General features: G+C 55.9%; 1 protein-coding gene across 1 annotated transcript in view; it reads right to left on the bottom strand.

Annotated features, from left to right (window-relative positions):
- Positions 1–23,127, bottom strand: part of LOC144818836 (uncharacterized) — a 1,999,126-nt gene that overhangs the window by 346,315 nt on the left and 1,629,684 nt on the right. The window contains 1 exon segment of the mRNA XM_078676624.1: positions 2,224–2,433. Within this exon segment, the coding sequence (XP_078532750.1) occupies positions 2,224–2,433 (210 nt within the window).

The raw sequence follows: 23,127 nt of genomic DNA, 5'->3' as shown, positions 1-23,127 counted from the left end.
TTTCGAGTTGATCGACTCCTGGTGTCGTAGGGATGCCCGGTTTCAAGAACTGTGGGGACTGTCATCGCATGATGTCGGTGACGGACCCCCACTGCGTGTGTCTCTACTGCCTGGGGCGCTACCATGACCCCAAGTCGTGCCCCGACTGCCGGGTCATGGCTCTGAAGACTTTATGGGAGCGGTCCCGAAAGTTGCTTGAAGTCCGGCAGTCGGCTCTGAGCCGCTCGAGGTCCTGGTCCCGTGGGAGGTCGAGGGACTTGTCGCTGAGTCGTCATCACCATTCTTCTGGATTTAAGTTTTCGCACTCTGGGTCAGGTAAGTCGAAGCATTCCAAGAAGAAGTCGAAGAAGCATCATCGCTCTTTGACTTCACCTCGCCCGTCACGCGACATAGCTGAGCATGCGGGCGGTGCCACCCTCAACGATAGGAATAGGATAGGATGGATAGGAAAGCTGGGTCCCCATGGGCCGGTCTGTAACGACTTGCAATTGCTCTCTGGGCTGGAGTGGAAGAAGTGGGCTTCTACTAAACTGCAAAGAAGGGCTCTGTGAGGGCCTCATTAAAGAGGAGCAGAGGCTCTGTTGTATGTGATGTAGAATACAAAAGCTCTGTAAGGATGTAGGCTTTGGTCTCGGTTGTTGGGAACTGGAGGTCTAACGTCTTCACGGCCTTCTTTCTCACTGAATGATGAGTAATGACTTCAGGTACAGTAAACCCAGTTGGGCATTACAATTGCCATTCTCGTGATGTATCCAATTCACTTGCATCTTTAAATCCTGCAAAGTCTTGGTCCAAAGTCAAGGAGTATCTGTCCCCATCATCCATGGCCTGACTGAGGTCCTCGGGGGATCAGAGACCACAAAAACAGAATCTCCCCCTTTCGATCAAGGGCGGAGCCTCCTGGAAGAAATGGTGTTGAGGGAACTCAGATAGGGGTAATGTTTCTGGTCAAGGCATTTGCTGTGCCGGTAGAGTCAGTTTTGAAGCTGGTGAGGCAATGTTATTTGGCTCCAATGGAGAAGACCCTGATGTGATATTGAATGGAGTTAGGATCAGGCGCGGCGTCAAGCCTGCAGGTGAAAAGGGAGCAGTGTTCGGATCATATTCCAGGTCATCAGCGACAAAGGGAGAAAGGAGACCGGGGATATGCCGTCGGAAGAGGCCCAAACGTGAATCCCCTCTGACAAATGGGGACAGTCAGCGCTCCAGAGGGGCCAATATTTTCTTCACAACATGTTGCACATTGCATCCAGAAAAATGCTGGAATCGTCCCATGAGTGGGGAACTCTGGGTAAAGCTGAACAAACTGGGGCCTCACGTTCAGCACCTCAGGTGGAAGTATTTTCAGGACCAGCGCTGGGTCCTCCGTGGTGTCTTCCAGTAGTGCCAAGCTCTGATGCCAATGCTTGCGACAAGGAAGTGGTTCTCAGTGACTTACTCTTGGAGTTGTGCCATTTGGAATAGTGTCATCACTTTTTGTGTTTCTTTGACAACTGCAGCGGCTCCGGCATCTTTGATATCACCCTGGACTTGAGTTTTTCTCAAAGCTCACTCTGAGCCAGAGCTGGGCCAGGCCATACACATCTTGGCCTTCCTCTGTCCTTAATGGCCGTGGGATGCATACTGCAATAGGCCTTTAAATCATGGTCTGACTCCAAGCACCACAGGTACCTTTTGTGCGGGTCTGTAATTTACATCTGTCTATCATATTTCCTAAATGGTTAAAGCCTGAATTGTTAGGGGATGACATTATCACGAAAACTGCAATTGAAAAGAGAAAATTTGTGTAGAAAACTCGGACAATCTCCTGACGAGATTCGAGCTTTGGATTTGCATTGATGGCACAAAATGAGGGGCACTGTAGTCAATGCACAGAAGGGGCGCTCTACGGCCACAGGGAAATCACAAAGACAACACTTGGGGCACTGAGTGGAGCCAGCACCACCTACCAGTGTGGAGAGCTATTGAAAAGTATCTGAATTCAGTCTGACACCTGGGATATTCAAAAGGTGAGTAATTTGCAGGTAGATGTATACATCAGAAATGATGGCTACTAATAGGAAATAATGCTAATGCTGCAATTACTTATTAAGAGGTAACTTCTTCAAAGAATAAAGCTACACTGCTTCAGTATCTTAAACATTATTTTACAAATCCATTCTGCAATTGAACAAGGTGAAAATTCATTAGAGTAGGCTGTATTAAAATCACAAATGCACTTACCTGTATGAGCACACTCTTCTGTATAAATTCGCCCAAGCACTGTAATTCCTTCTTTTTCAGTTGTTCAGAAGCTGCTTCCCATGTGCTACCATGCTTTTGGGCACATTGAAGCTCAAGGTCAATTTGTTTCTTTTTTTCATTAGACAAGTCCATTTGAAAATTGTTTATTAAAGCATACTGGTCATCCATTACTTTAGTATTGCACACAAACTGTAAAAACAAAGAAAAAACAGCATTTTTTTTTACACTGACAAGAACACTGTTTATAGAAACTCTAAGATGCCCAGTGCCGTATACCGTATTTAGAGCAAAAGAAAACAGCTCATGATCTGTCTGCATGCTGACAGATAACTACATAACAATTGAAGCTCTTGCTTTCCTTTTTTTTTTTTACATTTGAAACAAAAGTTAAACCGAAAAAACTAAAATGTTAAAACAATTAAAACAAGTGATAATTAGAGTTTTAAACTTATTACCATGGCCAAATTTATCATGAAATAATATAATTCACTGAAGAAAATGTGTTGATGCACAAGTTACTAAGATATAGTTCTAAGAGACATTAGTTAGGGATAGATTCCTTACCTTAGAATATCCCTAGGCATCAGACTGGATCCGGACAGTTTTGCTAGCTGTACCCCTGTGCGTCAGTAGGTGGCGTCCTGCGGCTCCGCGTCCGTCGCTGGCATTGTAAGCACCAAGATGATGTCACGGAGACTACTTAGGCGCCACCCTTGTGCGCTGCCGTCGCACAAGTTACTACTTGTGTAACGATATATCTGTAAGAGACATTAGTTAGTGATAGATTCCTTACCTTAGAATATCCCCAGGCGTCAGACTGGATCCGGAAAATTTTGCGTAGAAATACCCCTGCTCGCCGGCAGGCGTCGTCCGCGGCTCCGCGTCCACCGTTAGCGACAATATGACGTCGGAGTACTTAAACTCTGCCCTCGCGCGCTGACGTCGGTTCTGATACACAGCTTTTCCGCGCCAGATACGCAGAGCCATGATAGAACCAACACTGGTGCCATGAAACTAGGGCCCTGAAAGGGGAGGACCTTAACCCTAGATATCGGTTCACAGAACGGGAAGGATGGGTGGGTCGGTAAGGAATCTATCACTAACTAATGTCTCTTACAGATATATCGTTACACAAGTAGTAATTTGTGCATCTGAAAGATACACGTTAGTGATAGATTCCTTACCTTAGAATAAATACCCCAGCAATACCAACCCCGGTGGTGGGTCTGCGAACCAATAATCACACCAGAAAGTCCTGGAGGACTGAACGGCCAAAGAAGCCATCCCTCTGGACTTGGCTGTCCAGGCAATAATGTCTTGCAAACGTGTGCAGCGAGGTCCACGTAGCTGCCTGGCAAATGTCCTGCAAGGGCACTCCTCGGCCCTGGGCAGTGGTAGTCGCCGTGGCCCGAGTGGAATGAGCCCTCAGTCCAACAGGAGGCTCCTTCTTAGCCAAGGAGTAACACGCCTGGATGCACAAGATGATCCACCCAGAGATGGTCCGCTTGTGCACTGCCTTTCACTTCTTAGCGCCCACGTAACCAACAAAGAGTTGGTCATCCACCCGGAACTGGCGTGTGCAATCCAGATAGTAAGAGAGCGCACGTTTTGGGTCCAGACGGTGGAGCCTCTCTTCCTCCTTCGAGGGATTCGGAGGCAGAAAGAAGGTGGGGCAAGGTAATGGACTGCCCGATGTGGAAGGCCGTGACAACCTTGGGCAGGAAAGAGGGTCTTGTCCGTAACACAACCTTGTCTGGATGGACAGAGAGGAAAGGAGGTGTAGAAGAAAGAGCCTGGAGCTCACTCTCTCTCCTGGCAGAGGTGATGGCAACCAGGAAAGCAGTCTTCAAAGTAAGAAGACGGAGAGGACAGTTATGGAGCGGTTCAAAGGGAGCACTCATTAGGTAAGTAAGTACAAGGTTCAAGTCCCACTGGGGCATCACGAAAGTAACAGGAGGAAACATGTGTGTGATGCCCTTCAAAAAGCTATTTACAATTGGGGACTTGAACAAGGAAGGCTGATAAGGTAGCCTTAAGAAGGCGTAACGGGCAGAGAGGTACCCCTTGATAGTGCCCAGAGCAGAGCCCTGCTGGGCAAGAGAAAGAAGGAAGAGGAGAACCTCAGAAAGGGGTGCAGAGAGTGGATCCACAGCCTTTGCTGTGCACCATGCCACAAATCTGTTCCACCTGCAGGCGTATACCGACTTTGTGGAGGGACGCCTGGCTGCCAAAATGACATTACAGGGTTCGGGAGGCAAGTCAAATGGCCTCAACTGTCGCCGCTCAATCTCCAAGCTTGTAGGTGGAGACTGGACAAGTTCGGGTGGAGGACCGTCCCCTGCTGCTGCGACAGAAGGTCCTCCCGAAGAGGCAGACTAATCGGGGGGATCGACAGACATGTTGAGTAGCTCGGGATACCAGTATCTTCGTGCCCAGTCCAGAGCCACAAGGATAACCTGGGCCCGGTCGTGCCTGATCTTCTTCAGCACTCTGGACAGAAGTGGTATAGATGGAAAGGCGTACAATAGACCGCAACTCCACTTGTGATGAAAAGCTTCTCCGAGCGAGTGCCGCCTTGGAAATTTCAACGCGCATAACTGATGACATTGCACGTTCTCTTCTGTGGCGAATAGATCTAACCAAGGCTCTCCCCACTGCTGAAAAAGACGTTGCGCCACGTCCGAGTTCAGACGCCATTCGTGATCCATAATGCACCGACGGCTGAGTTCGTCCGCCCTGGCGTTCAGAGAACCTGCCAGGTGTTGAATCAGCAGGGTCACGCCCTGATGTTCCAGCCACTGCCAGAGGCGCAGAGCCTCCTGGCATAGGGTCCACGACCCCACTCCGCCCCGTTTGTTGCAGTACCACATGGCGGTGGTGTCGTCCATGAACACCTGCACTACATTCCCCTGGACAGAGGGGAGGAATGCCTTCAGTGCAAGTCGGATCGCCCGCAGCTCCAGAAGGTTGATGTGGAGCCGGGACTCCGCCGGAGACCCGAGGCCTTTGATCTCCGCCTCTCCCATGTGGACTCCCCAGCCCAGGAGGGACGCGTCCGTCACAACCACCACGTGATCCGGGTGGGGTAGGGAGAGGTATCTGCCACTGACCCGATCGCGGTCCGTGAGCCACCACTGCAGCGGTCTTGCAGTGCCCTCCGTGATCAAGACATGGTCGAACAAGTTGCCCTGATGCTGGGCCAACTGAAACTTCAGGTCCCACTGCAGAGCCCGCATCCGCCACCGGGCGTGATGCACCAGAAGGATGCAGGAGGCCATCAGCCCCAGAAGCCGCAGCGCCAACCTGACCGAGACTCAGGATAAAGGCTGAAAGATCGGAATCAGAGTCTGAATATCCCGAACCCGCTGTTCGGGAGGGTAAACCCAAAACTGCGTTGAGTCCAGAACCGCTCCGATGAAGAGGAGCTTCTGAGAGGGACACAGGTGTGACTTCGGCACGTTGATGGAGAACCCAAGCAGGTGCAGGAGATCGGCCGTAGTCTGGAGGTGGCTGACTACTGTCTGGGGCGAGCCCGCCTTCAACAACCAGTCGTCGAGGTAGGGGAAGACTAAAACCCCTAACCTGCGCAGGTGAGCTGCGACCACTGCCATCACCTTTGTGAACACCCGTGGGGCGCTGGTAAGGCCGAAGGGGAGCACGGTATACTGAAAGTGCTCGTGGCCAACCGTGAACCGCAGGTAGCGCCGGTGGGCAGGCAGGACGGGGATATGAAAATAAGCGTCCTGCAAGTCCAACGCTACCATCCAGTCTCCTGGGTCCAGGGCAGCTAGGACCTGAGCCAGTGTCATCATTTTGAACTTCTCCTTCCGGAGGAAGCCGTTGACGTCCCTTAGGTCCAAGATAGGGCGTAGGCCCCCCTTGCCCTTCTTGGGTACCAGAAAGTAGTGGGAGTAGCAACCACACCCTACTTCTGGCCCAGGAACGCGCTTGATGGCCCCCTTGGTCAAGAGGGCCGTAACTTCCTCCTGCAGAAGTCGCAAATGATCCCGGTGGTTCTGCGGTGGCATGGCTGGAGGAGTCGCCTCGAAGGGGAGGGAGTAGCCCCTTCAGACGATTTGCAGCACCCACCTGTCCGAAGTGACAGTGCGCCAGTGGAGGCGATGATGGTGAACCCTGCCCCCCACAGGCGTCACATGGGCCTGAAAGCACGGACTAGGAGGGTTTTGAGGCGGATGCTGCGGGGGAAGGTGTGGACTGACCTCGCCGTTGTCCCCGACCGCCGGGATGGCGGTTCCCACGGCCGCCACCGCGTTGGGTATTACCTTGCGGAGCGTGGCTGGCAGCACGTGTGGGTACACCCCTTCTGTGAGAAGTTGGCCTGATATATGATGCTCACTAATTCTAGTGATCACCTTGTATCAGTCCAAACAACCCTTATGGTGATTGGTTGTAACTTTATAGACCAGCTATCCTAATGGTAGCATGGACAAAGCAGTCTTAGGCTAAACTCTTTTGGCATGTGAAGCCAGCTGTTTTACCACAATATAACCCCTTGAATACCAGATGAAAGGACACCACACAGGTTGTTATGAAAATAAACAATATATTCATTAATAACAAACACCTCTGAACTCTTTATGAGATCAGAGGGCTAAGCACATGACAATCTCTTAGGAAAAATACGATAAGTTGCACAAAATTACAATGGTGCCCTAGGGGCACGACAAACCATATACTAAGTAAGTGGAATGTGAAAGTCGATAGAAGAAATGGAGCTGTCCAGAGGCTGTAGGATCGCTGGGACTACGCTATCCTAACTTTAGGTAAGTAATAGAAGGCCCACGGAACGCGTGTGCAGAGTGTGAACTCACACGTAAGATGCGTAACAACGTCTATGGACAGTATAGTTCAAGTTAAAGGTAAGTACGGACAATCCTGACTAGTTAGGACTAAAACGACTGTGGAACTGGACACTAGGACAGTTAAACTAACCTTGAGCACCGAAATGCTCTCGTTACCTCACCCACGGGCTGCGGGGGTGCATAGGTGTCAAAGTGTGTCAGGTTCTCACGTTGAAGTCTATGGAGCCTGGAGGAAAAGATGCTGCAGGCGACCAGGAGGAAGATGTCCGATGCGATCCAAGGGTGGATCGGTGAAGAAGAGGACCTGAAAGCAGAGGGGACAGTGTTCAAAGTCACTAGCCAGTGACCGGTGTGGAACCAGGAAGGAACCAGGTGCTGTCATCGCGATCAGATGAAGAGTTGACACTTGTCTCTGTAGTCACGTGGACCCGGAGGTGTCTTCGATGACCAGGATGAAGGCACGAGCTGTCCCACGCAGGCTCTCGCTGTCGGCTGTGTTGGAACCGGATTTGGACTCAACAGGCCTTGGCAAAGGCAACCCACGCGGTGAGTGGAAACGGCGTCTGGAGTGGACCAGGAGGGTCCGGGGTGCTCCCCTTTTGGAAGGGAGCAAGGGCTAGTCTGGAGCAACCAGACCAGCAGTGAAGATTTCAAAGTTTGTCGTCCAGGAGGCCATTAGCCAGCCGGCAAGTGACCAGACAACGCATCAAGCAGCAACCAAGCAGAAGGGCCCCACGCAGATCTCGTGGATGCTGGAGGGCTGGTCTTCGGTGCAGGAGCTGCTCGGGGCTGGGGCTTCTCAGTCCCCAAAGCACTTGGTCGAGTTTACCTCAGGAGTCGTGCTGAAAGCGAAGTGCAGGTTCTTTCAAGATGGCCGGTCCCACGTGTCTAGTCGCACCCACGGATCTCAGCTGTGCTGCAGATGTAGGTAGAGGTCGGAGAGGTCGGAGTCCGGGTCTCGTCGGGCTCTGAAGTCTGGATCCTCGAGGGAAGACGACAAAGTGAAGCCGCTGGATGCTTGATGGTGCCTGCAGTTGCAGGGTGGACACTCTTTGCCCACAAGGGAGATTCTTCAGTCTTCTGTGGAGCAGAACGTCGAAGTCCAGAGTTTCTTCTTGTTGAATAGTTCAGGATAATCTAATTTGGAATGGGACCAGCTCCTACCTTTATTCTCCTAAAGGGGGCTGCACTACTGACTAGGTCCCTCCCCTGGGTGGGACCAGGAAGGGGGGTGGCTACCAGAGCTGGGGCAGGGATGCCCCAGCAACTGGTTTGAACCGGTGTATGCACAGGACACCTTGTGTGCCCCAGGCATGTCTCATTCCTTTCAGGCCTCCCTACCTCAATACACAAAATCCTGTCTGGGGTGGTGCTAGCACCTCCCAAGGCAGGAAACCCTTTGTCCAAGCCTCCCTCGCTGGAAGGACTCCCAGCAGCAGGAGGTCAGACTTGTGTCTGTGGTGGCAGCATCCATTTTGTGATGCCAAGGCTCGAGTTAACTTTAACCGGGGTTCACAGTTGCATACATGTCGTGCCCCTCTAGAAGGGTGGAATGCTACCCCCGTAGCCAGAATTGGCGAGGGGGTATGACACCTTACTCGACATGTTTTGATAACGTTATACCAGAGTTAGCATTTAACCGCGAGGTTGATAATGCACTTAAGAGTATATGGTATAGCGTTATCATGTAACAGCTATTAGGACTTGGTTCCGCAAGCTGCAGACGGGCTCAGCTCATGCCAGAGCACCATCTCACATAATTCCAAGCACTCTGCCTTCAGGATTGATAAGGCCTGCCATAGGAGTGACTGATAGGAATACATGTGCCCATTTTAGGGTTAGATATAGGTATACTATATCTATAGCAAAGGGTGATTACACCACCTTGCCCCAGCTGTCGTGCAGCCAGTTGTGTCAGTTTTAGATGGCCAGCCAGGGGTGGCATAATACATGCTTCAGCCCCTGGTAGGCCCTGGGTACACCTATGCCCTGGATACCTAAGGTACACTGTACAGGGACTGATGAGGTGGCCCAGTACCAATCGGTAAATGCACCTAGAGTACATGGTTGTCAATTTAGAGAGAGAACAGCTAGGCTGTGGGTCTGATTAGCAGGCCCACAGCCAGGGAAAGTCGTAAACCAGTGAAGCAAAAAGCAAAAATCTGGGGTGACCATAGGATTGCAGACCCCACTCTCCTACACCTTCCGTGGCCACGAAAGGAGTGAAAGGCAGCCGATTGCTGGCGAGGGGCCGAGAGGCCCAAGGACTTGGCCGTAGCCCTGGAGTCCTTAAAGCGTTCAAGCGCATGGTCTGCCTTGTTGCCAAAGAGGCGACGGCCATCAAACGGCATGTCCATCAGAGTGTTTTGGACATCGGCCGAAAAGTTGGCGGACCTCAACCAGGCGTGGCGTCTGACCGCCACCGTCGTTGCCATCGCTCTACCTAGTGAGTCGGTGGTATCCAGCCCACACCGGATAGAATATTTGGCTGCATCCTTCCAAAAGGGCTTGGCCGAGTTTGGCCCGTACCTCCAACGGACACTCTGGCAGCACTTCCGCAACCGTATCCCACAGAGAGTGGGTGTAGCGGCCCCAAGAGGCATGCGGTATTGGAAGACCGCAGACCCAGACTAAGGGACGAGAAGATCTTTTTACCGTACTGCTCGTACCTCTTGGATTCCCTGTCCGGCGGTGCCGACGGGAATGCGGTATGGGAATTGGAGGCCTGGATGACCAGGCTCTCGGGGGTGGGATGGGTGGACAGGAAAAATGGGTCGTCCCGGGGCTGGGCGGTGGCGTCTGGCCACGTTCCTATCTACGGGCGAACCCGTAGCGGGCTCGGACCAAGTGCCCAGAAGAACGTCGGTCAAGGCCTCATTAAAGGGCAGCAGAGGCTCGGCCGAGCTTGACTGCGGTTTAAGGACCTCAGTGAGGAGGTTAGTCCTCACGGCCGCGACGGGGAGCTCAAGGCCCAAGGCCTTGGCAGCCCTCATCAACACCACACGGTAGGTTGCCCCCTCCTCCGAAGCCACGGTAGGAGGGGAGGCAAAACCAGTGTCTGGAGAGGTGTCCAGGCCACTGGCCTCCCCAAGGTCACCTGCCCAGTCCTCATGAGACTGACACCCTCGGGTTAGAGGGTCCTCAGACCCCTCCCAATCCCCTTCATCACCCATCTCCTGATACTCAGGGTTTTTTTCAATCAATGGGACCTGTTCATAGAAGTGAAACTCACCAAACGACGTCTGGAGCGCCGCCCATCGGGGCCGTCCCGACGTCGGAACAGGAACGAAGGAGGTATCGGGGACGGCGCCGCCTGAGGGCGGCGCCGGAGGCGACACCTGGTGGTCCGACGCCGGGGAGGTCGTAAGGTCCACCGGCGACGATCCAGACCCCGAAGAAGGTCTAGGGGGTCCCGCGGCGCCGGGCCCGAAGGAACCGGCGGCGTCGGGATTGTGGGGCCCTGCGGCGCCGGGCCCGAAGGCGTCGGCGGCATCAGGGCCGGAGCACCCGACCCGCTAGTGGCCCCAGACTGGTCCGCTGGGCCCGAAGGCGCCGCGGAGCCCGTCGGAGGAGAGAGTTTCCTCATGGCCATGAGGAAGCGCTCGATCTCCTCCGGCGTCGCATTTAGCCCAGGGACCGGAGGGTGTGGAGCTGGACGCGGCGCCCGTGACTCCGACGGAGCCGCGTGGGTGGTGTCACCCGAACCCCCGGCCGCATCGCGCGAGCGTCGGGGGGGGGGGGAGTCCGAAGAGCGATGACGCCTCTTGGACTTCTTGTGCTTCTTACCTGATGACGACTTCGACCCAGAGGAGTGCGGCCTACTCTCGGAACTGTGGTGGCTCCGAGCCCGCGACCTGTCCCTCGACCTCCCGTGGGACCGAGACCTCTCGCGGCGCGGGACCGACTGCCGGAGTTCGAGTCGCCTGCGGGACCGCTCCCGCCTGGCTTTCGAAGAGAGGGCCCGGCAGTCGGAGCAGGCCTTGTCGTCGTGGTCGACGCCTAGACAAGTTAGACACAGGTGGTGAGTATCCGTGACCGACATCGTGTGGTCGCAATCCTCGCAGTGCTTAAAGCCAGGCATCCCTACGGCACCGATCGGAGTCGTAGACTTCGAGAAATGATCAAAATGATCCAAAAAGTTAGTCAAAAATTGACTAAGGGTTACTGCTTTCTCCAGATCTGCGCTTGCTGGTGCGGAAAAAAGAAGAACTGACGTCAGCACGCGGAGGCGGCGTCTAAGTACTCCTACGACGTCATCACGGCGCCCACGACGCCGACGACGGACGCGGAGCCGCAGACGGCGCCTACCGACGCGCAAGGGTACTGCTACGCAAAAGTTTCCGGATCCAGTCTGACGCCTGGGGATATTCTAAGGTAAGGAATCTAATACTAACATGTCTCTTTCAGATTGGCTGTGTGATGCTTAATTCACGATATCTGCGGGACATTTGTTAGTGACGGGACAGTTGGAACAAATGATTGTATGTTTTCTAAATCTGCAATAAAAACACAGTTTAAAAAAATAAATAAATAAATAAATAAATCACCAAAAGAGTTGTTTGGACAGATACAGGGTGACCACTAGAATAGTGGACATCACATATCAGGCCAACTTCTCACAGCGCATAACAACTGAAATTGCGCGTTCTCTTCGGTGGCAAATAGAGCTAACCAAGGCTCTCCCCACTGTCGAAAGAGACTTTGCACCACCTCCGAGTGAAGACGCCATTCGTAATCCATCATGCACTGGCGGCTGAGCTCATCCGTCCTGGCGTTCAAAAAAACATGCCAGGTGTTGAACCATCAAAGAAAGGCCTTGAAGTTCCAGCAATGTCCAGAGGCTCTGAGCTCCCCGACATAGGGTCTATGACCCCACCCCGCCTTGTTTGTTGCAATACCACATGGCAGTGGTGTTGTCTGAACACCTTCACCACCTTCCCCTTGACAGAGGGAAGGAATGTCTTCAGTGCAAAACGGATCGCCCGGAGCTCCAGAAGGTTGATGTCGAGCCCGGCCTCCGTCAGAGACCACAGTCCTCTGATCTCCGCCTCTCCCATGCGGCCGCCTCACCCCAGAAGTGATGCGTCCATCACCACTGTGTGCTCTGGTTGGGAAGGGAGAGGATTCTGCCATTGACCCAATCTTGGTTAGTTAGCCACCACTGCGATTGTCGTGCAGTGCCCTCCGAGATCTGAATGCAATGTGACAGTTTCCCCATATGCTGTGCCCACTGGAACTTCAGGTCCCACTGCAGAGCCCACATATGCCACCTGTCATGATCTACCAGCAGGATGCAGGAGGCCATGAGGGACAGCAGTCGCAGGGTCATTCGGGACAGAGGTTGAAAGATCGGAATCATAGCCCGAATATCCCTGACTCGGCGCTCTGGAGGTTAAACCCAAAACTATGTCCTGTCCAGAACCGCTCCTATGAAAAGGAGCTTCTGGGAGCGAGTCAGGTGTGACTTTGGCACGTTTATAGTGAACTCCTGTGGGTGCAGGTAGTCTGCCGTAGTCTGGAAGTGGGAGACGATTGCCCGGGGCAAGTCTCTCTTCAACAGCCAGTCGTCGAAATAGGAGAAGACTGGAACTCCTGATCTGCACCGATGAGCTGCGAACACAACCATCACTTTTTTGATGAGCATCCGAGGGGCGCTGGTAAGGCCAAATGGGAGCACGGAAAAGTGAAAGTGATTGTGGCCCACTGTGAACCGCAGGTAATGCCAGTGGGCCGGCAGGACAGGGATGTGAAAAACACTCTGCAAGTCCACTGCTACCATCCAGTCTCCAGGGTCAGGGCAGACAGGACCTGAGCTAGCTTCAACATTTTGAACTTCTCCTTCTGGAGGAAGTGGTTGACGTTCCTGAGATCCAAGATAGGACACAGGCCTTTGTCCTTGGGCACCAGACAGTAGTGGGAATAGCAACCACAACCTACTTCTGGGGCATGAACTCGCTTCATGGCTCCCTTGGCCAAGAGAGCCACAACTTTCTGTTGGAGAAGGGCCAGATGATCATCCGACATAAGATGGTACTGAGGTGGCATGGCTGGGGGGGGTATGGGGGGTAGTCTTTAAGGGGAGGGAGTAGTTCTTCGGACTATTTGCAAAACTCACCTGTATGACGTGATGTTTTGCCAGTAGTGGAGCTGATGGCAAATCCTGTCGCCCACTGGCCTCTGGTGGCTCTGAAATGTCGGACCAGGAGGACTTGGAGGCAGCTGCAGGGAGGTTGTGGGTGGACTTGCCCTCCCGCTGGCCCCCAGACCCATGTTGCTGGGTCCCACCTCCGTGGCCACGCACAGACTGGGCCGATTTCGTGAGCCGGTGGCTAGCCTGGGTCGAACTTGGTAGGGCACCCCTTCCGTAGCCACGAATGGGTCGAAAAGCGGACCGCGTGGGGCGATAGGTTGCTGCAAGGCCCAAGGATCTGGCCGTAGCCCTAGAATACTTGAAGCGATCGAGCGCCAAGTCCGCTTTGTCAACGAAAAGGCGACGGCCATCAAAGGGCATGTCCAGTAAGGTGGATTGGACATCCCCAGAGAAACAAACCAGGCATAGTGCCTCAAGGCTACTGACGTGGAAACTGTTCTGCCCATTGAGTCGGCGGTATCCAGCCCACATCTGATGTTGAACTCAGCTGCGTTTCTACCCTCTGTGCGGGTGTGAACAGCCCAGGCCTACTCCGGGCACTGTGGCAGCACTGGCACAACTGTATCCCACACTGTTTGGGTAGAAAGGTCCAAGAGGCATGCAGTGTTCACCGACCGTAGCGCTAAGCTGGGTGGGAGGTTCGGGGAAAGGGTGGCAATAGGGAATGCGCCCTTAGGGGACAAGGCCTCCTCTCGATCCGGACCTCGAGCGATGCCGAGCAGATTACTGGGCCTCTAAAAGCTTTTGGGACCGCTACCGCAAAGATTCCGGGTTCATGGCCCGACAGTCGGAGCACTAGTTCGGGTCATGGTCGCGCTCCAGGCACCAGAGATGCTGATCCGTGACAGACATCAGCTTGTGACAGGAGTCACAAGGCTTGAATCGGGTCTCCTTTGTGGGTGGGGTGGGGCTGCTCTGCTGACAGAGGAGGGAGAAGTGGTTTGCACTGCGTAAGCACGCATGAATGTTTGGCCGGCCAAGCAGTAATGCGCACTTTGCATGTTGTCCATCCAGGCTGGAGAACATGCCCAGGCATCCAGTCCCCGTCTGAGTCGTGAATCACAGTACTCAGAGCAATCACAACGCTGCATTGCAGGGTTGTAATTGGCTCAGGGGAGCCTGAGTGCTTCCTGTTGTACGAGTTACTTACCTTCGGTAACTATGTATCTGGTAGAGACGATTCTAGCCTGTTGGACAGGCCACATGAAGGGCTCGCTCCCTCCCCGCAGGACAGGGCCCGGGCCACCGTCAGCACCATTGCCCGGCCCAGCCGCCATCTTGGACACGGCACCACGCGGCCGCGCGGCCTCAGCCCGACCCCAACCCTGGGCCTGGCCAGGCCCCGACATCCCGGCACCACCCTCCACCCAGGAGGTGAACGGCCCACTTGGCAGGTCAATGGGAGTACGAAGTGTCGATGGCTCTCCCCCGCCAGGTGCCGAGCACCCCCAGCCTCCTCGGGCGCTGGCTCCGCCCCCCTGCTGGGTGTCTGGACTCCCTCATCCCGGACCTCCCGACCTCCAAGAGCGAGGGTCCGGACATCAAAGGGCGCCAGACCTATAACTGGGGCAGCCCCAGGACAGGAAGGCAGTTGTATCCTGGAGTCGAGAGACACCGCGACGAACTCATCCTTGATGGACTGTTGGCGCTGCCACAGCCCTGCCTTGTGAACTATTGTCCTGCCTGCTGGCGCTGCCGCGGCCCTCTGTAACCTTCATCCTCGTGGGACCTGCTGGCGCTGCCGCGGCCCGTTACAACCTGCATTCTCGTGGGACCTGCTGGCGCTGCCGCGGCCCGTTGTAACCTTCATCCTCGTTGGGACCTGCTGGCGCTGCCGCGGCCCGTTGCAACCTGCATCCTCGTGGGACCTGCTGGCGCTGCCGCGGCCCGTTGTAACCTCCATCCTCGTTGGGACCTGCTGGCGCTGCCGCGGCCCGTTGCAACCTGCATTCTCGTGGGACCTGCTGGCGCTGCCGCGACCCGTTGTAACCTTCATCCTCGTTGGGACCTGCTGGCGCTGCCGCGGCCCGTTGCCACCTACGACCTCTTCGGGACCTGCCGGCGCTGCCGCGGTCTGACCCATCCGAACACCGAGCTCGAGGATTGTGAGCTATCACCGTTACACACCCGTACCCGTGGGTACCAAGACTGTCCCGCTACCCCCTTCCCTTACTAGAGACTAGAATTGAGAGGATCATCGTGTCCTGATCGCCTTGTATCGTACCACCCTACTACCCGAAGTGCCTATAAAAGGTGTTACCCTAATCTTTGTGTGGTGTCCATCTGTGGGGGGGAAGTTACCTGTCTGTGCGATCACTGTGCTCGGCCGGCCCTCCCGGTCGCCGTCTAACATTGGTGGCTAGCGGCGCGATCCGAACCAACGCGTACCGTACAGACAGTAACTCACCCTACGACTAAAACCACAATGACGACCAAAGAGAGCGGATCGGCGGAGAAGTTCCAGATGGAAAAGCTGGAAGAATACAACCACCGAGAGCTCAAACAATTTTGCATGGACTTAGGAATTGCTACCACCGGGCTAAGCACAAAAGAAGACTTCAAAAACGCCCTAGAGGCCTGGACAGAGACAAATACCGCAACCCCCCGGGACCCCGCAGCCCAGGAAGGCAACACCACCCGGACGGAGGAACGGAGAACAGGCCCCTCCCATGAAGAGATCCAAGAGCGGGAAAAAAATAGATTACACGAGTTAGACTTGGCACGACTCAGATTAGACGGAGAATTGAAACTGGCGGAACAAAAAATAAACTTAGAACACTTACGGCTCAGAGAAGAGCGAGAGGAAAAACAGAGACAGAGAGACCTCGAAGAAAAAAGACTGGCATACGAGCACGAGTGCAAACTAGCGGAGATAGAAATACGCAAACTGAACAAAAACCTAGGGGTGCCCGAGCAACCGCACTCCCCGGGTCCTACCGAGCAGAAGGTCCACATCCCCAAGGATGTGGTCCGAGAATATCACCGGAACGACGACATACAGCAGTGGTTCAAGGCCTATGAGATTGCCATGACCGCCCACCGGGTTGCTCGAAGTGACTGGGGAGCCGGTCTATGGGGGAGATTCGTCAACGAGGGTCGTGATGCCCTGCTGCAGCTTCCGGACCATCAAATGACGTCCTATGACCACATGAAGGCCGCCCTCCTCAGTCGATATGGACTTACACCCGAAATGTACCGCCAGAGGTTCCGCAACTGCACCCGGATACCAGGTACGACGTGGTTGGAATACGTGAACTTTTTCAGCCGAGCCTTCGAGGGGTGGATCAAGGGTAACAACGTAACCACTTACGAACAACTCTTCAATCTCATTGTGTGGGAGCACCTCTCCAACAACTGCACGAGCTCAGGCAGCACCTCCTCGACAGTAAATTGACTGAACCCCGGCAGCTCGCCACCGAGGCTGACCGGTGGGAGAGCACCCGAGTGGCCCGGAGTGGGCCGAATGAGCAGAACAGAACCAACCAAGGTCACCATCGTCCCCGAGGAGGAGGAGGAGGCCCGGGCCGGGGCAGAGACGCCGCCCCGGCCGCACCCACTAACGCCACCCCGGCCCCAGCAGGCCGGGGAAACCCCCCGATGCGCCCGGGGTTCCGAGCTAACGTGACGTGTCATCGATGCCAGCGAGTCGGCCACTATGCCAGCGACCCGACCTGCCCGAAGAACCAGGCCCCCGGGCCCCGCCAGATGGCGGCCGCCGCCCTGGGAGAAGAACAAGTCTCCGAAGACACGGAGACCTATGAGTCGGAGCAGTTCGAGTGGGAACCCGCCGCCATGACCCTGGCATGCCTAGGAGGAAGAGACATGGTCCCGCGGACTCCCCTGCCCGCCAACACTCGGAAGTACAGCCAATGGGTGAGCATCAATGGGCGCAAGGCCGAGGCCCTGCGTGACACCGGGGCCAGTGTGACGGCCGTCCGCTGTCACCTGGTGACCCCAGAACAAATCCTACCAAACGTACTTTGCCCCGTCCGATCGGCAGATAACTCGGAGAGCCTGTGTCGGATGGCCTGCGTCCCCTTCGAATGGGGAGGAGTGTCCGGCATGCTGAAAGTAACTGTCCGTGACGATGCCCCCGTAGACTGCCTCCTGGGGAACGATCTCGAGAGCTCCCCGTGGGCCGCTGTGGAAAGAAGAGAGCATCTGGGGATGTTGGGTCTCCCGGACTGGGCGTGCGTAACCACCCGGTCCATGGCCACCCGCACCATCCCTAGACCAGAAGAACCAGAATGGGCAGCACCTCCGCCCTCGATCACTCCAGAAGAAGACTTCCTCCAGACCGACCACCCGGACCCCACCCCAGAGGAGTCCACACAGCCCCCCGAGCTTCCCGACCTGGCTCAGTGGCGTCAAGAAGGGGGGCCCGCCCAGGAACAATTCCGGCAGGAGCAAAAGACCTGCCCCTCCCTCGAGGGATTGCGACAGCAAGCGCTCGCCCAGAGCCAAGGAGACACCACCGGGGCCCACTGGGTTTATTGGGACAATGATCTCTTGTACAGCGAACAGAAAATAGCAGAACTGGGGGCCGGGCGAGTGCTGGTGGTGCCCCTCCACTTCAGAGACTTCCTGTTGAACCTAGCCCATGATGTCCCCCTGGCCGGGCACCTGGGCCAAGACAAGACCTACCACCGCCTGGTGACTCACTTTTTTTGGCCCAAAATGAGAAATGACGTATCCAACCATTGCCGGTCCTGCCCGACCTGCCAGGCCAGTGGGAAGAGCGGCCGCAAACTCAAGGCACCCCTACAACCATTCCCCGTGGTGACCACCCCGTTCGAAAGGGTGGGAATAGACATTGTGGGGCCCCTGGACCCCCGAACAGCACAGGGACATCGCTTCATCCTGGTCCTGGTGGATCACGCTACCCGCTATCCTGAGGCGGTCCCCCTTCGTACGATAACAGCCCCAGTAGTGGGTCGAGCCTTGATGGGGATCTTCTCTCGAGTGGGCTTCCCCCGGGAAGTCGTCAGCGACAGGGGTACGAACTTTATTTCAAAGTATATGAAATCCCTCTGGCAGCAGTGCGGAGTCACTTACCGATTCACCACCCCCTATCACCCCCAGGGGAACGGACTGGTCGAGCGGTTCAACCGCACCCTCAAGGGGATGATCATGGGGCTGGAAGAACCCCTACGCCGCCAGTGGGACGTGCTACTACCGTGCCTCCTCTTCGCCTATCGAGAAGTCCCCCAGAAGTCCCTCGGCTTCAGCCCCTTCGAACTCCTGTACGGACACCCCGTTCGCAGGCCTCTCAGCCTAGTGAAGGAGGAATGGGAAATGGCCCCCCTAAAGACCCCTCCGGACGTCTACAAATACCTCCTGACCCTCCGTAATCAGACCCGGAAATTCAGGGAAATCGCTAAAGCCAATCTGGAGGCCAGTCAAGAGGACATGAAGAAGTGGTACGACCAACATGCCTCCTCCATCGAGTTTGAACCGGGTCAGCAGGTATGGGTGATGTCCCCCATCGAACCATGTGCCTTGCAGGACAAATGGACGGGGCCCTTCAAGGTGATCGAGCGCAGGAGCCCCGTCACCTATCTCATCGACCTGGAGTCCCCCCGGAACCCCCTCCGGGTCCTCCACGCCAACCGACTCAAACCCCACTTCGTGCGCTCAGAGCTCAGCCTGCTGATGGCTACCGACAGTGGCGCAGAAGGAGACTCCGAGCCCCTCCCTGACCTACTGAGGACCCGGGAAAGAGATGGTTCGGTGGACGGGGTCCGACTCTGAGGCCCTGACCCCAGAGCAGCGTCAAGATTGCCGGGCCCTCCTGCTGCCGTTCGCAAACCTGTTCTCTCTCGCACCCGGAGTCACCTCCTGGTGTCTGCACGACGTGGACACGGGGGACAGTCCTCCTGTTCGACACCGGGCGTACCGAGTACCGGATCGGGTACGTACATGCATCCAAGAAGAAGTCTCCAAGATGCTCGCCCTCGGAGTCATCGAACCTTCGGACAGTCCCTGGGCCAGCCCGGTCGTCCTGGTCCCCAAGGCCGCGGCCCCGGGCACCACCCCTGAACTCCGGTTCTGCATTGACTATCGGGGTCTGAACGCGGTCACCCGAACCGACGCTCACCCTATCCCCCGAGCAGATGAACTAGTCGACCGCATGGGGGCAGCCCGCTACCTAAGCATCTTCGACCTGACAGCGGGCTACTGGCAGATCGGCCTCACCCCCAGAGCCCAAGAACGTTCCGCTTTCTCCACCCCGGATGGGCACTACCATTTCAGAGTGATGCCCTTCGGCATGAAGAACGCTCCAGCCACTTTTCAAAGACTGGTGAACCAGGCATTGGTAGGCCTCGAAGAATTCAGCGCCGCCTACCTGGACGACATCGCGGTATACAGCCGCCACTGGACGGATCACCTCCACCACCTCAGAGAGGTCCTGCAGGCCCTCCAACAGGCCGGCCTCACCATAAATGCCAGCAAGTGCCAAATCGGCCAGGGGTCCGTGACCTACCTCGGACACCAAGTGGGGAGCGGTCTGGTGGCCCCCCTCCAACTCAAGGTAGCTGCCATTCAGTCCTGGCAACCCCCCGAGACACAAACCGAGGTCCGAGCCTTCCTGGGGCTCACCGGATACTACCGGCGGTTTGTAAGGGACTATGGCAGCATTGTGGGGCCCCTCACGGAACTCACGTCTAAGAACCACCCAAAAAGAGTCAACTGGACTCCCGACTGTCAAGCAGCCTTCGAGACGCTGAAGGCCGCCATGTGCACCGCTCCTGTGCTCCAGGCCCCCGACTACAGCCGCGAGTTCATCGTGCAGACCGATGCCTCCGACCAGGGTATTGGGGCCGTCCTCTCCCAACTGAACCCCGAGGGAGTGGACCAACCAGTGGCCTTCATCAGCAGACGCCTACTGCCCCGAGAACAGCGCTGGAGCACCATTGAGCGAGAGGCCTTCGCGGTGGTATGGGCCCTCAAGAAGCTCCGGCCGTACCTCTTCGGAACCCATTTCCGGGTACAGACGGACCATCGGCCCCTGCAATGGCTCATGCAGATGCGGGGGGAGAACCCCAAACTATTGCGATGGTCCATCTCCCTGCAGGGGATGGACTTCACTGTGGAACATCGCCCTGGCCAAGACCACGCCAACGCGGATGGCCTGTCCCGCTTTTTCCGCCTCGACGAGGAAAGTCCCCAAGAAGATGGGTGACTCTCCCCGCCTTCAGCTGGGGGGGACGCATGTTGGACAGGCCACATGAAGGGCTCGCTCCCTCCCCGCAGGACAGGGCCCGGGCCACCGTCAGCACCATTGCCCGGCCCAGCCGCCATCTTGGACACGGCACCACGCGGCCGCGCGGCCTCAGCCCGACCCCAACCCTGGGCCTGGCCAGGCCCCGACATCCCGGCACCACCCTCCACCCAGGAGGTGAACGGCCCACTTGGCAGGTCAATGGGAGTACGAAGTGTCGATGGCTCTCCCCCGCCAGGTGCCGAGCACCCCCAGCCTCCTCGGGCGCTGGCTCCGCCCCCCTGCTGGGTGTCTGGACTCCCTCATCCCGGACCTCCCGACCTCCAAGAGCGAGGGTCCGGACATCAAAGGGCGCCAGACCTATAACTGGGGCAGCCCCAGGACAGGAAGGCAGTTGTATCCTGGAGTCGAGAGACACCGCGACGAACTCATCCTTGACGGACTGTTGGCGCTGCCACAGCCCTGCCTTGTGAACTATTGTCCTGCCTGCTGGCGCTGCCGCGGCCCTCTGTAACCTTCATCCTCGTGGGACCTGCTGGCGCTGCCGCGGCCCGTTGCAACCTGCATTCTCGTGGGACCTGCTGGCGCTGCCGCGGCCCGTTGTAACCTTCATCCTCGTTGGGACCTGCTGGCGCTGCCGCGGCCCGTTGCAACCTGCATCCTCGTGGGACCTGCTGGCGCTGCCGCGGCCCGTTGTAACCTCCATCCTCGTTGGGACCTGCTGGCGCTGCCGCGGCCCGTTGCAACCTGCATTCTCGTGGGACCTGCTGGCGCTGCCGCGACCCGTTGTAACCTTCATCCTCGTTGGGACCTGCTGGCGCTGCCGCGGCCCGTTGCCACCTACGACCTCTTCGGGACCTGCCGGCGCTGCCGCGGTCTGACCCATCCGAACACCGAGCTCGAGGATTGTGAGCTATCACCGTTACACACCCGTACCCGTGGGTACCAAGACTGTCCCGCTACCCCCTTCCCTTACTAGAGACTAGAATTGAGAGGATCATCGTGTTCTGATCGCCTTGTATCGTACCACCCTACTACCCGAAGTGCCTATAAAAGGTGTTACCCTAATCTTTGTGTGGTGTCCATCTGTGGGGGGGAAGTTACCTGTCTGTGCGATCACTGTGCTCGGCCGGCCCTCCCGGTCGCCGTCTAACATAGCCGCAGATTCCTTAACGTAAAATTATCCCCAGGCTGAGACTTGATCCGGAAATTTTCTTTCCCCCAGCATCTCTGCGCACCAGGGGGCGGTACCGAGTGACTCCGTCCTGACGTTGTCCCCGGGCGTGACGTCAGTGAGGTCACATAAGCCCCACCCCGGCGCGCTGATGTCAGTTTTCTTCAGAGAACTTTTCCGCGACAACACAGAGCCATCACAAACAAAACTGTTAGAATATGGGAACAGTGTGCGAAAAATCAGATAACCAGAAAGGAAAGAAGCAAATGGTGAGGAACAGCACCATTCGGGGAAGTGCCAGGCACAGTGGCACCAAAAGTCCTAGAAGGGAAGAGCAGAGCACAGTTACTGCAGGGCAACCCCGCAAATAGATACAACATTCTCCCCATAGACGAAAACACATGAGAAGAGAAAAAAGGTGCAGCAGACGAAGAAGCCTGCTACCACAGACCATTAACAGTGAAGGACAAAAAGTCCAGAACAGAAGAGCAACGACAAATTACCTAGGCGGAGAGGCCGGAGGAGGGTCCAACCGCGGACTGGTGAAAGGAGGGCCCAAGGACTTAGGCCGTGGGGATGGAGAGGCGCCCTCCCTGGAAGATGCTGGTGAAAAGGCAACAATGTGGCGCCCTGTCTCCGGAGAGGAAGAAACCAGCAGATGACAAACCTCTCCTCAGAAGAATCACGTACCCGACACCGGCACGGCACCGTGGAATCCGCCACAGGCACCGGCTCGACGCCGACCGGCGCCGGAATGGGCATCGGCACAGCGGAGTCAGCCTCCTCCACCAAGTGCTCCCAAGGAGACTGGGGCGGTGTAGGAGAGTAGGGTCTGCAATCCTATGATCACCCAGATTTTTTCTTTTTGCTGCACTGGTTTACGACTTTCCCTGGCTGTGGGCCTGCTAATCAGACCCACAGCCTAGCTGTTCTCTCTATCCAAATTGTACTTAGGTACTGAATTGGCACTGGGCCCTCTCCAAGTCCCTGTACCCAGGGCTGAGGTGCACCCAGAAGTCTCCCAGGGGCTGAAGCATGTATTGTGCCACCCCTGGATTGACTAACTAAAACTGACACAACTGGCTGCACGACAGCTGGGGCAAGGTGGTGTACTCACCCTTTGCTTTAGATATAGTATACCTATATCTAACCCTAAAATGGACACACAGATCTCCTATCAGTCACTCCTATGGCAGGCCTTAACCATCCTGAAGGCAGAGTGCTTGGAATCGTGTTAGATGGTGCTCTGGCATGAGCTGAGCCTGTCTGCGGCTTTCGGGATCCATCCCTTAGCCGTTTCCATGATATCGCATACCATATACTCTTAAGTGCATTATAATCCTCGCGGTTAAATGCCAACTCTGGTATCGCTTTATCAAAACATGTCGAGTAAGGTGTCATACGAATTGGAATACTAACCCCTCGCCAATTCTGGCGACGGGGTTAGCATTCCACCCTTCTAGAGGGACAAGACATGCCTGTAACCTATAACCCGGTTAAAAGTCAGACAGAG

This window comes from Lissotriton helveticus, chromosome 2_1, assembly GCF_964261635.1.
Source record: "Lissotriton helveticus chromosome 2_1, aLisHel1.1, whole genome shotgun sequence".
NCBI lineage: Eukaryota > Metazoa > Chordata > Amphibia > Caudata > Salamandridae > Lissotriton > Lissotriton helveticus.
The sequence above is the reverse complement of the archived record's forward strand: the minus strand, read 5'-3'. Positions and strand labels throughout refer to the sequence as shown.